This window comes from Danio rerio, chromosome 1 (genome assembly GCF_049306965.1).
Source record: "Danio rerio strain Tuebingen ecotype United States chromosome 1, GRCz12tu, whole genome shotgun sequence".
Classification (NCBI taxonomy): Eukaryota; Metazoa; Chordata; class Actinopteri; order Cypriniformes; family Danionidae; genus Danio; species Danio rerio.
In genome coordinates, this window is record NC_133176.1 from 27,034,944 (window position 1) to 27,050,057 (window position 15,114).

Genomic DNA, 15,114 nt, shown 5'->3' on the forward strand with positions numbered 1-15,114 from the left:
AACACTTTTGAATGTACCACAAATAATTCCTAAAGATTTAGAATAAAGAAATATGAAAATACACATTTATTCAGGGTATCCTCAGGGTCTTAAAATGTCTTAAATTTCAAAAACAAACTTTCAGGCCTTAAAGTCTTGAATTCACTGAAATATTGTGTTGTAGGTCATTTTAAGCAGGTCTTAATTTTCTTATGGCCAAGTAAAGCTATCAAATCTGGCCAACACCCTATCATCTATAATCCATCTCAAAGGTTTTTTTTTATTTTTAAAGTTTTTTTATTGCAAAGAGATGCAATTCACAACAGCTCTAAGACATTTTTACAGCAAATTCTCCAAATTAAATTCTCTAATCAGGGACAGAAAACTAAAGCAAGACATCCTTTTACATAATCTTCCATAAAAACAAAATCTTTTCACAGAAGTAGTTGGCTCATTACAAATACTCCTTAATGTTTAGCCCTGTAGTCATAATTCATAATGGTCTTAAATTTGAAGAAATCTGCAGAAACCCTGTTTTTAGATCATCAATAGAAAAAAAAATAGGATTCTAAACTGTAGCCTATTCTCATTTATTAAATATCAAATAACTAACTGGCCAGTCCATTTGACTTTCCTCAGTCAGAATTTGGGACGACGAATTTGTCATGGGATGACTTCAGAACAAGGACACGGGATTCCACTTGGTCTTAAAACCTTTTTCTGATAGGTTATTTTCACAATTTATTATGACATACAGTAGCAGTCAAAATAGGACAAATAAGCTATGGGACAAATTCTTAACCTATGTCAGTGAGGGTTGGATCTTTCAAACCAAGATATGTTTGAGTGTCTGTGCAAACATACAAAAAAATTATGTCTGTTAAAACCCCAATTAGCTTTTTTTTTTACATAAATACTAATAACTAATTAACAAAATCATGTTAAATATTAAATAAATGTTTCAGATGTGTCAGATATTTTAGAAAAGAGTAAACAAGAAGAAACAAAGAGTTCAGTGATATAAAGTTTCTGTTAGCTTCCACTTACAGTATTCGATTTTGTAAGTGTTGAGAAGATAAATATCAATGTTGATGTTCTAGAAGTGTTGATTATGATATTGTTGTCTCAGATCTTATATAATCAGTGAGCCGAGTCACTGAGTGATTGCAGTGCACACAGCAAATGCTCAACATGTGATTTTCCTAATATCCTTTCCACAGATTAACTGGATCAAATTACACAGACTTCCAAAGGCCACAATAAAAGATGAAAGAACTACGTCTCTTCAGAAAGCAGAGGAAACAAAGCGATAATCACAAACATTGTATACTTAGTGAAGATGCAATGCGATTTCTGATAATTACAAATGACCTAAATGACCTCCCTCTCCCACTTTGTCAAAATGTCAAAATTATTCAAGAGATCAACATTAAGGTTTATTCAGTATTTTGGTACACAGAAGCAGATTGCAGTCTAATTTAAATCATAATTTTAATGTTTTTAATTTTGATTTTGATGTTAAATGACCAACAGTAATATCAAGTAATGCTAACTAATAGATTTAGCCTCATACAAGATGTTTAGCAATTTTTAACTTTCCCCATGGGAATAAAAATATATATATTTGTACAAATATAAGAATAAACTAGCAATCAAGAGATATTATATAAAGAACCTACCTATAAACTGAGGCACTGGCAAATTGACTAAAAAAAGTGCAGAAGAAATTTTCTGTTCTATTTAAAAAAGTATGTAAGTTTTTAATAAATGTTAAAAAAAGATTAATAAAAAGGCCAATAAAAACAATCCTTCATTATAATCCCACAGCCCTTGACTGAAGTTAAAGGTCCTGTATTTCATACTGAAAGAAAAATATTTAGTAGGTAGTTAAGTTTTTGTGCTCCTCCTCATCTTTCACTTGCAGCAAACTAACGGTTAGAGTGGCGTATTTTACCCAAGCAGTCAAACTGTCGTGATCAGATCAAGACTGTCATTCCAGTCTTTCCATTTTTTGTTTCAAACATATGAACATTTATATGTATTTATGTATGTATTATATCATCTTTGCATCAAATTACAAAAAAAAAAACAAAAAAACAAATGACCGCTTGTGTGATGCGTTTGAAATGGAGAGTGTATAGCCAGGATAGTAATTTTGACGTTTTTCTCTCTTCTAGCTGCCATTATTACTCTCACACCATTTATTTTCTGAAAGTCTTGATAACACCATTGTACGATGTTTCTTTTATTATTTAAGCAAATAAGATTGTCAAAATTGTTTTACTCTCCCTGTCACAGTGCTCTAAGTTTATCCAAACAAGATGACTTCTGCTACTGAGAAAGCTGGAACTGTGAATCGGGTCCATAAAACATTTCTAAAACATTTTTCTTTTTTATAGTAGATAAACATGCCCCGATTGTCAACCTTAAAAGATATAATGTGCGCTAATAACATAGTGTACTTTTTAAATTTTATTCGGAAAACAACTCTAGACAGGGTGTTTGCTGGGTTTCAAAATGTCTTAAATATCAAAAAGTAAATTTTAGGCCTTAAAAAGTATTAAATTCAGTGAAATATTGAGTTGTAGGCCTTAAATCATTTTGAACAAGTATTAGTGTTGCTTTGTCCTATAGTAAAGCTACTCAATCGGGCTGACATCCATCCAAACACCAACAATACACTGCAGTAAAACCTTTTTTTTAAATATATATTACAGTTGTTTATTGCAAATGCAATTCACAACTACTGGTAGGAAAAAATATTTATGTTTAAACCTGTATAAGTCTAAAATGTAATTCTTTATGTTCTTAAAAGAGTCTTAAAAAGTTTTGGAACTTGATTGAATCTGCAGAAACCCTGTGCAAAGCACTGATAGAGCTATAGAGTTTTTCAAGTTTTCCAGTGCTTTTGGCAAACAGTTCATAACATTAAGGTCAGTTCAATAATTTTTTTGCAATCTACCTAGGTGTATGCTTTTGGGAAATTTAGCCCTGAATGTTTATGGAGAGTCTTGTATACAATCATTCTGACAAGATGTATAATTACAGCTAATATCTGCGTGATTATATAAGCAAGTAGTCATTTATCTTTCTATACTGTTGCATCTATTATACATGGCATGTTGGATACAATTTAGTCTTAGGCAATATTATTCTTATCAAAGATCGTCTTGTTCAGTCAACTTTAAAAAATGAATTTAAATTAGATCAGAATTAGATTTAGATAAATAGCTGAGGTTGTAGAGAAGAGATAAATGACACTCTCCAACAACTATGGCAATGATTCAGTTTTTCTCAGGTTTGCCTTACCTCATCCTTGCTCTCCTTGAATGAACCTCTGGATCTCCCAGTACGAGAATGCCCACCGCTTGTCTGAGTTCGAACTTCCTCCTGCTGGCCGAAAAGCTCCTCTACTGTCTTCACATCAATCTGATACTGCTGTTGTCTGACCGCTAGAGTCCAAATATTGGGTTTCCCCCTAACCTTCTCCTCTGGAATGGTTTTCCAGAAGAAGCTCCGTACGCGTCGTTTCTTGCGTGACGCATGTTGGCCAGAATTACCTGGTGCCTGGGGAGGTGGTGGAGGCGGTGGAGGTGGTGGCGGAGGTACTGCTGGAGGGCAGGTATTGCTGTCACGTCCTTGGCTTGGGTCATTTGTTGAGGTTGTAGACGGTTTTAATGGCAGTGGATTTCCTATTGGTGTGGTACTGTCATTTGCCGAATCCTCCGCAGCAGTGACACTGGCCATGACAAGCATTACATCAGCAATGACACTAGTCCTGGAGGGCCAGGCTGTGTGGGGAAATGTTGCCTTTTTCCTTTTATAATATCAGCACAGTCTCTTGGCTGAATTCTAGGTGGTGTCTGATGGAGTGCTGAAGTCTATCTCACTCATAGTTGCTGATACAACTTTAAGCCGAGTAAAAAATGAGTCTTTCCACTAGAGGAATATGAGTTCATTCTTAATTAAAATTTAGTGCAAAGGCTGCTGACGTTGTTCTTTTCATCAACCTGTCAACTGACTCATGACTCTGGCAATAATGAAGGACGATGGACACGGTGTTATGCAATCCCCTTAGGCCAGTGTCTTGACATTCTCACAAGTTTTTTCTTCACTACTTCTTGTACCTCGTCCCATAATGCCAAGCTGTTACCTCCAAGCTTCCGTCCCACTGGGGTATGGTCAGAGGTCAAACCCTTGGAGCTGCAGGAAGGACAGAACACACAATCAAAATCAAAATGACTCAGGTGTAGTCAAGCGAACACACTTGGAACCTAAAAACAGGGGAAATGAGAAAGTACCAAACATCAAAAGAGATGTGGCTGTACGCTCAATGGAAAGCCCCCAGTAGGAAAACGCTGAATGCTATTGTTCAGCTTAAGTCAATGGGGCCGGCCTGCTATGTGTAAAAGTGATCTTGACAGATGACTCGAATGTTCACTAATGAAAACTCATACAATGAACATTTAACTGATTTGTCCATTCAGTGGCAAAATAATTTGGCAGAACTCATGATCAATTACCGTAACATAAAATTAAGTATACTGTAGTTACATAACATGGGACTACAGTAGTTTGAAGGTATTTCTGAAAAAGTTTGACATGTTTTTGTGAAGGGCCAACTAAATAGTGTACACTTGTATGAAATAAAGAATGAAACTATACTATATTAGTTTACAAATGCTTCATGTGTGATATGGGTCACCCTGTGTTTCATCATGTTCAAATAATAACCTGCAGTGTTTTACTAAACATCAGAGTCAATGATGCAAAGAAAAATTAAATTCCAAAAGTAAACACATTAACATGTTTTACTAGCAGTTACAACAGGAGCATCAGTATCATTACTATTGATAAAGCAGAAGAGGAAGCCAGAGGAAAAAAAAAATATATATATTTGCATAAACAGTGCAGCATCACACAATGATAGATCAAGGCCCTGTTTACACTGATACGTTTTGTTTTTAAACAGCTTTTTAGAATGAAATGATCCACATCGACACTGGTGTTTTGCCTAGCATTTCTAAAAAGATCTGTCCATACTACACCGCTAAAAACACACATCACGTGACCACACACACACACACTCAGTCATGAGCTTTGAGCACACCTCCCCAAGTGAGAGCAGCGCACGTCAGAGAGTTCATCAAGGAAAACTGCTCACTATAGTTGGTAAACAAATTATTTAATTCATCTTGTCTCTGTCTGACGACTCTTTTAAATATATTACTTGTTCTCAGGTATCATGTTTTGAGCGTAAAGATAAGTTAATATATTAATTTATGTAACTGTGTACACTGATTCTGCACATTTGCTCCGTTTTGTTATAAATATGCATACAGTGAAGATGACGGTCATATAAATATTTAATTATTATTTTTTTAAGTTGTTAATATCAAAATGAAAATAGGCAGTTCCTTATATCATATTTTTATTTTTGTTGTTAAGATAGTGAAACAACGTAGCCAGGATGATGTGAATGAGGTTATAAAGCACACTGTTCTCTTTGTAGATTTACCAAGCGTGTCCTTGGGAGTTTGTTTTCCATATCAATTTTGCGAAGTCTGAACTTAAGGACAATTTGCAAGACTAAACTGTGTCTACTTGATTTTGAGAAAAAGCCCCAAGCAGCCGTGCCTCCATTTTCAGATGTCTTTGTTTTCCCCAAGTGTGCCGCAAGCCTACGTTTGAGTGAAGGTTTCGGCCGTTAGATCGCCCCCTGGGGGCTGGCTGCAGTACAAGTCATAAAGCTCGCCTCCTCTGTGTTAATGAAGGAGACTTGAGCCCAAATAAAAAAAAATATTACACTTGCAATAAAATGTCCCGAAAGATAGTTCTGGTCGATTAAGGCACTGATTATTGTGCTGAAATAGGTGCAGATCTTCATTTTTGTGAACAGTTTGTTTTTAGCAGTAATTTAATGCTGGGCGTGTCATCGTGATTGACAGCTGTGATTGACAGTTTCTCAAAGCGCGGCGTCTGAGCTTCGGCAGGAGACTGAAGTAGACTGAAATGTTATTATTCGATTTCTGTGTTATTTTACCATGACAAAATGAGTTCAGCAGTAAACTATAGTTTCTGACATACATGATCCTGGTGGAACACTGTTTATTCGCTAAGTTCAGGGCTTTTTTCGGGCTTTATTAGTTTGCTGATACACGCCTAGCCACCCAGATAGCAAAACACAGTTCCGGCTAGATTCTCGCCTGCCGGAGACTTATCTCTTAGAGCTCAGACTGACTAATGTTACCTCTGCTGGACCTACTCCGGGTGCCTGGACTCACTGCCCGATTCCAGTCCGAGTCAATCGAGCCAGATGCGGCGGCCGAGCGAGCCGGCGCTGCCGCATGCGAGCCGGAATCAGCCCGCGACGCCGCGAGTAAGTTATGCGCTGCGGCCTGGAGCTGGCGCGATTGAATATATAAAACCCTCATATTTGTTAACGCTATTCCATCCATTTGTGTTGATATGACAGCAAACGCATGCTGAGAAGTTCGGGGGGCGTAGTTGATTTTACATAAAGCGTTTGATTGGAAGCTCGACTCTGCTCATTTTCGCGGCTCCTCCTCTGGCTCCATCAGACAATCCTTCTGCGCATGTCTGGCTCCAATTTCAGCAGTCTTTTGCGACAGTTTGTGCCCGTCAAGCAGGCGTTTTGCCCTCAAGGCGTTCAATGGGAAAAAGGGCTGTCGCGTCGTCCATATTTTTTACAGTCATTGGTTTTCCCCCATCCACACTGACACGAAGCAGCAGCGTTTTAAAACCAAAACGGCCTCTTCAACGTTTTCAAAATGCTCATATTTCAAGGCTCGAAAACTCTGGGGTAGTGTGGACGGAAGGCGTAACCGTAGCAAAACTTATGAGATTTAAAACTGAAATGTTTTAATGTAAACGGCCTGAGAATGGAGCACCTAACAACACTGTGGTAAACCACAAAGACAAGCCATATCATCCTGCAGCCCACGACTACTCACTGAAGCTAAGTAGGGCTGAGCTTGGTCAGTACCTGGATGGGAGACCACATAGAAAAGGTTGGTTGCTGTTGGAAGTTTTGTCAGTGAAGCCAGCAGGGGGTGCTCAACCTGTGTTCTGTGTGAGCCCTAATGCCCCAGTAAAAGTGAAGGGGACACTATACTGTCAGTGGGTGCTGTCTTTTGGATGAGACGTTAAACCGAGGTCCTGAATCTCTGTGGTCATTAAAAAAAATCCAATGACACTTCTCCTAAAGAGAAGGGGTGTAACCCTGGTGTCCTGGCCAAATTTCTTCTCAGCCCTAACTATCATATTATCCCCATCCACTGAATTGTCTCTATCACTGTCTCTCCACTATACCTACAGCTGGTGTGTAGTGAGCGCACTGGTGCCGTTGTCCTGTGGCTGCCGATGAATCATGGATGCTGCACACTGGTGGTGGTGTGAAGAGCTTAGGGTGTATGGCCATTACACGATAAATGTGCTATATAAATACACATTACAAGTTAACAGAGCTAAAAAAACTACCAGTCGCAGCTTCAGGCATCATGCCCATGGACCACTGGCTAAACATCTGATGCATAAGCCACATTAAATGGAGAACACTCTGGGATTTTTAATGTTGTCATTTCATTGCCTGTATTGTGGATGATTTCTCTTTCTTTAATGGTTTGTCTTAAAAAAATAAAGCTATTGTTATGTCAAACCCCTGATGGAAAAAATAAATTTGTGGAGTTTTCAACTGGGACTATGAGCAATTATCAGAACCAACTAAACACTGATTTTCAAAAATATTTTAAAGATGTTTTCTTAGAGGGTGACGCGGTGGTGCAGTAGGTAGTGCTGTCACCTCACAGCATCAAGGTTCGAGCCTTGGCTGGGTCAGTTGGCTTTTCTGTGTGGAGTTTGCATGTTCTCCCCGCGTTCGCATGGGTTTCCTCCGTGTGCTTCGGTTTCTTCAAGTCCAAAGACGTGGTACAGGTGAATTGGGTAAGCTGAATTGTCCTTAGTGTATGTGTGTGAATGAGCGTGTATGGTTGTTTCCCAGTGATGGGTTGCAGCTGGAAGGGCATCCGCTGTGTAATAAACATATGCTGGATAAGTTGCCGGTTCCTTCCGCTGTGGCGACCCCAGATTAATAAAGAGACTAAGCCGAAAAGAAAATTAATGAATGAATGTTTTCTTAGAAGAGTCAGCAATAAAATAAATGATTTTTTTTAGCTTGTTTGATATGTGATTATTATACAAACCTTACTGAACCTTTGCCAGTGATTGTATGGATTCCCTAGTTTTCCATAGCATGCCTCCTGTCACTTTGACAATGGAAGAAAAGCTAAAATTGTACATTCTGTTCAGAACATCAACTTTACTTTTTCACACCCCTAAACATGACACTAAATAAAACACTCTTTTAACAAACTGCCTAACTTCTGGACACATAAAGCGCTTTACACATTGGGAGGAATCTCCTCATCCAGCGCCAGTGTACAGCATCCACTGGATGATGCGATGGCAGCCATATTGCACCAGACCGCACATCACACCCCAGCTGATTGGTGGAGAGGAGACAGAGTGATTAAGCTAATTATTATATGATGATGGAGGCCATGATGGACAGAGGCCAGTGGACAAATGTGGCCCATTTGCCGGGGTTAAATCCCTACTCTTTTTCAAAGGACATCCTGGGATTTTTAATGACCACAGAGAGTAAGGAGATCGGTTTAACATCTTATTCGAAAGATGGCACTCTCTTTAGCCTCCTTGGTAGAGCAACCTACTCCCATGCGGAAGGTCGTAGGTTCGATACCAGCTCGGAGCGAGTTGGGTGACGTAGGACCGGCGGGGTTACATTGGTGCCGTGACCCGGATGGGAGTGAGGTTTAGGGGGGTGAGTGTACGGAGGCCAGCTAGTGTGTGCTGTGCAGGTAAACCTCACTACTCTGACCTCTAAAGGTGCTCAAGCAACACATGCTAGAGGCCATGGTCTTTAGCCTCCTTGGTAGAGCAACCAACTCCCATGTGGAAGGTCGCAGGTTCGATACCAGCTCGGAACGAATTGGGTGGCGTAGGACCAGTGGGGTTACATGAGCAGTATTTAGTCCCCATTAATATACTGGGACATTAGAACCCACACAGACAACAGGCTGAGCGCCTCTTGCTGGCCTCACTACCACTTTTGGCAACAACCTAGCTTTCCCACGTGGTCTCCCATCTAGGTACAGCTTAGCTTAAGTGGGCGACCATGTGAGAGTTGCAGAGAGCTAGCTAAATTTTAACAACATTTTATGTAACATTTATCATCATACTAAAAGCGACAGCAGATAGTTAACCTCAGATCTTGAAAATAATAACTCATGTTTTTCATTTTAAATCGATTGTTATAACTGTGCAAAACAAAAATACCAGTCATTCAGCATTGTACATGTACTTTAATTAATGTTATTGTTGCTGTCTGTATCAAGCTATTTCTGGGGACCTTTAAAGAAATTAAAACTTAAAAAAATAATAATTTCTTCTTTATTTACTCTTACACTCGCGCATATCATCAAATGACCAGAGTAGGCTAATGGATGTCTTCAGTAGACTGTACAGCACTGTTTCCTTAGTTTGCAAGTTCTCTTCAGGTTTGGGTGTCGCCGTGCTCCAGTTTCCCCCACAAGTCCAACAACATGCGCTATAGGTGAATTGGTTAAGCTAAGTTGTCCATAGTGTATGTGTGTGAATGGATCCGCTGTGAAAAACATATGCTGGATAAGTTGGCGGTTCATTCTGCTGTGGCGACCCCAGATCAATAAAGGGACTAAGACGAAAATAAACTGAATGAATGTTTAGAAAAACATTAAATTTATAACAATTGTGTAGCCCCACAATTATAGTTTACATGACAGATTTTAGCTGTTTAGCTACTGAATACAGAATCACAAGAGTTTTCATACAGGTGATTCACTCGTGCCACATCTCTTATTTGAATATGCAAAGCAGCCAACATCAAATAGCCTTCAAAGTACAGTGAGGTTGTCAAGGAGACCAGCCAACAACCAATCCACAGAAACAGCTGTTTCACAGAAAAATCTGCAAAGACATGCACAAAAAGCCCTGTAAAAACAACAGATATTGCTAATTTTCTATTATTTTGATGTATGCGAGTAGCCAGCAGAGTATCAGCAGCTCATACGGCTCAGGTCTTGTCATGCAGATGTCTTTGTCACCCAGATATTGAAAGTGCAGAGAATGTCATAAGTGACACACTGCTGTCTGCAGGGAAAAAATACAGCAAAACGGCATATCAGGATGAACCATCTCATGTGGATTCTGTTACAGTATACATGACCTGTATTTATCTGATAGACTGAGGGTCTCAGATGTTAAATTTTGTGGTAAAATCAAACACATGCTATAGTGGCATTGTTACGCAAGGCAACAATGCTGAGGTTGACTAGGAGAATAATCCAGACATGTTTGTATATGTAGTTTTTACTGACAAAGTTGATTGAAATGGCTGAAAAGATGTTCTAGAAACATATAAAAAAAGACACCAAACGCTGTAAACCAGAGCTCTTCATACTGCAACAGGGTCTCATTTGATCCTCTAGGTTTTTACTTATTAAACGACATTTGACGTCACAGGAAGACTCTGTTTCCGCGCTGGTTCAGCTGAGTTAGGCACAAGCTACTAAGTATAATTTATTCATGTGTAAAAGTAGATGTATTTTTTCCTTTTAAAGTCATCTTCTTCAGAAGGATTATGCTGTATGATGTTCTAATATGGTTTTAAACTTGACCGTGTGTTGGTTGAAAACAGGGGCTTTATATTGTAATTAATAATCAAATTGATTGATTACAATGTTAACTAACGACTGAGTTTTTATCATTACTTAATGCAAACGCCCATGAAAATGTCATTCAGTGTAATAATAGTTTGGTCACACTTTATTTTGATGGTCCGTTTGTTGCATCTACATGCCAACTAATTCACATTAGATAAGTAGACTGTTAGGTTGGGGTTAGGGTTAGTGTAAGCTGACATGTACTTGCAAAGTTTCTTATAGTCAGTTAAATGTCTGTTGAAGGAGCAGTATCAACAATTATTAAGCAGACAGTCTAGTACTATACTCAAATAGACCATCAAAATAAAGTGTTACCAAATGTTTATATACCAAAATAATCCCAGCCATATGTGCAGCTAAAATGATTTGTTGACATAATAAAAGATTCTACATGAGGATCACAGCACTTTTGTATCACAGCACAGTTTTTAATCAATTAAATTGTAATCCCATTTATCATGATCTATTTTGTGTAATACATTTTAAATATAAAAGGTCGGAATTATTCAATTGTTTAATTAAAAAAATAGAGTATTGTGTCTGTTAAAGTAAATGCTAAAGAAACACTATTTCCCAAATCTGACATTTTATTCACAAATGTTATTTAAAGTATTAAAACAGACATTTGCATTTATTATGCAATGTATTTCTTTTAAACCCCCAAATTGGGAGTGTGTGTGCATGTGCGATTTTGCATTTGGATTCTAAATGTACATGTTCTGTGCTGCTAGAGAAGTGAGTAAAGGGTTAACACACTGTAACAAATTCTCTCTCACCTCAGTGGTGTCTTTGCTGCAATGTCAGCAACGGCATACAGAAACACACCCAGATACACAGCACCAAATCTGTTCATGATTAAAAACCAACATCATGTTTATAAAGATTTAGGAATGCTGAAAACCCATTAGAGTGCATGTTGTGACAACAATCGTTTTATGATAAATTAGAGACAAATGATTAAATTTAAAAACCACAAGAAATTAAAGAAATGACAAGAAATGAATGCTGTTATTAATGGATGAAGAAAATCCATAATGAAATCAATGAGCAAAGGAATATATCATCCAAATTTTGACATAGTTTACTCAACCTTGTGTTGTTCCAAACCTATTAGATCAAGTTAATATTTTTAGGAACGTCGTATATTCGCTATGCTTATGATGTTTTTTAAATTTTCTTGTTGTTATTTATTGCTAAAGCTTTTATCACAGTATAGGGATTTGCAAATAAGTTTAGTTTAACAAGTATAATAACAAAATATACTTACTGTATTGCTTTATTGTATACATGCTTAGAGAAAACAAACGTTTCCATCAAATTACATGTATATTGCAACAGTAAAAAATGATAAAGTACAAAATAATTCTTAATAAGTTCTCACTATAATATATGTTAATGAATTAAATTCAACAGTAAAAAAGCCAGATTTATTAGTTTTAGTAACAATTAAAAAATACAACAGAATTTTATTGGTTTATAACACTAGTACAGCCTCGGCATAAAAACAAAAAAACAAATCCAAAAAATGGGGTATTTATACATATAAGGGGCAATGTGAGTCAAATTTACACCCTATAATGCTTGGATTTATGTTTTCATTTAGTTAGTCAATGTTTTTCACTCACTATATAAAATATTAAATAATATTTATAAAGAGATACAGTTGAAGTCAGAATTCTTAGCCCACCTTTTTATTTTTTATTTTTTTTCCCAAATGATATTTAACAGAGCAAGGAAATTTTCACAGTATGTCTGATAATATTTTTTCTTCTGGAGAAAGTCTTATTTGTTTTATTTGAGCTATATTAAAAGCAGTTTTTATAAAGAAAAAAAAAACATTTTAAGGTCAAAATTATTAGCCCTTTTAAGCTATTTATGTTTTCGATAGTGTACAGAACAAACCACCGTTACATACAATAACGGTTATAAAATATGCCTAATTACCCTGTCCTGTTTAATTAACATCATTAATCTAATCTAGTTAAGCCTTTAAATGTCACTTTAAGCTGTATAGAAGTTTCTTGAAAAATATCTAGTAAAATATTATTTACTGTCATTATGTCAAAGATCAAATAAATCAGTTATTAGAAATGAGTTATTTAAACTATTATGTTTAGAAATATGTTGAAAAAAAATCTTCTCTCCTTTAAATAGAAAACGGGGAAAAAAATAAACAGGGGGGCTAATAATTCTGAGTTCAACTGTATATATATATATATATATATATATATATATATATATATATATATATATATATATATATATATATATATATATATATATATACATATATACATATTTATATATATATATATACTGTATATATATATATATATATATATATATATATATATATATATATATATATATATATATATATATATATAATATAATATAATAAAACGTATATAAATGTACATATAATAAAACAGTATAAAAAAAGCAATTTGTTGTAGAATACATAATTAAACAAATGATGGAGAGTCTTATGGTGGAGAAATTAGTTACGCAACCAGGTTGCCTCAGTATATGACGGCTCAACTCAACGCACAAACCTAGGGTCTATATGTGTGTATGAGATGTTTTAATCTACTAGTGAATGTTCAAAATGTTTTGTTGTTCTGTTATTTAAACGATTAATTATAAGACTAGACAAATTAATGTTCAATTAGTTCAATTAGGATTGCATCATTTATCCACTTACATTGGAATATTGTTCATTATTGTATAAAGGCTATCCTAATTATTTAAATGACTTTCTAATATATGATCAACAACATTACGTTATAATATTAAACCACCCAAATATGTCTTTACTTTTAATTCTCCTTGTCAGTGCAGATTTGTTTAGCTTAAAATGATTAATGTAGCCTGCATAAAAAAGCCTCAAACTAATACAGCAGGACAAGAAAGAGTAGTTGATGAATAAAGATAATAATTTCATGTCTCCAGACATAACTTTTTCGTTAACACAGTAGTATAAAAGGGTGAAATATCTAAAGAATTTAAGTGTGGATAAAACTTTCCCACATTAAAAAGTATTTTATATGACACCACTTTATATGAGTAATTTAGGATGTTACTAATAAAGATTATCAAATACGCTAACCACAAAAGCTCATCCCTGCTATCTTGAAATAAAATATGCAATAATGTTTGTTCTCATGTGTTACACAAACATTTTGTGCTTGGTTATAATGACTGTCCATATTCCCAAGTTGTTCTCTCCCTTTGTCACAGTCAACATAATGCATGTGACATCATTCAGTATTGTTCTGCCTGCTGCCAATCCCCAATTTTACACATCAATTTGGAGCGGCTGTCAAAAAATCCTTAGAGCTTTATTCATATTTCTATAGCGTATTATACTTGTATGCATAATAAAGAATGCAGACAGCATAGATACATACGTGCATGATGTAGAAAGCAGAGTACTTCATATTACTTTGTCTCCAGCTAAGCCTCTTGTTAATCAGAACTGGAAGCTGAACTGTGATTTAAAATCTACGCCATCATAAATCTGATTGCTGCAGACATTTTAAGCATACTTGATGGATTTTCAAGCACATTTGGGAAAAACAGGACAATGCTGATGTGTACACAGCGTATACCCAGACCAACAGACATCTGTTCACATACTTGGCAGTGTTAGCAAATTAATCCGACCTCCTTTTGAGAAAATCTCTTCCAGTTTGTTTTTATTAGTCCTTTTGTTTCTAATAAAAGCCAACACAAAATCATTTCATAACGCAGAAGACTTGTGTTAAATGGTTAAATCTAAATGAACAAAAAGATCTAAGAAGAATATCTATTCTGTCATGGATATATCTACCCTGTCTGTTTAAAAAGGGTGTAATGGATCACGGTTGATCTGTGATTTGTACAGATCCCAACCCAAATTTCGGAACACACGTGAACCACGGATTAATATTAATAATATATTAATAATTTATTTTACTCGTAGATTAATCCTAAATGTGTAATGATCACAAAGAGAGATCGCCTCTCGCCTCATTCAAATTACATGTATGAAAGCATTTCAGCTTTCCTGTAAAATATAATGATGACGAAAAAAGTTGTTTTAGGTTATTCAGATGTGGTGGGTTTCTTAGGTTATTAAATGTGTTTTCTGTCATTACTTGTTTAGCCTGGATTAATGCACTCAGTGTAAGCTGCACGATTAATGATTAAAAGATTGGGTTCTCAACACCCACGCAACAAATTATAAATGATGGTGATTTGCACATATTTATTAATCCTAAAATATTTAGTCTTTAGTCGTTTGAGTTTGTCAAATAACACAGACGCACTGGGATAACAGTTTATAGTTTACATA

At 36.0% G+C, this 15,114-nt stretch overlaps 1 protein-coding gene across 1 annotated transcript in view; it reads right to left on the reverse strand.

Annotated features, from left to right (window-relative positions):
• Positions 1-15,114, reverse strand: part of fhdc1 (FH2 domain containing 1) — a 41,577-nt gene that overhangs the window by 17,677 nt on the left and 8,786 nt on the right. The window contains exon 2 of the mRNA XM_001920021.7: positions 3,289-4,182. Coding sequence (XP_001920056.3) covers positions 3,289-3,735 — 447 coding nt within the window. The 5' untranslated portion in view covers positions 3,736-4,182. The remainder of the gene's footprint in view (positions 1-3,288; positions 4,183-15,114) is intronic.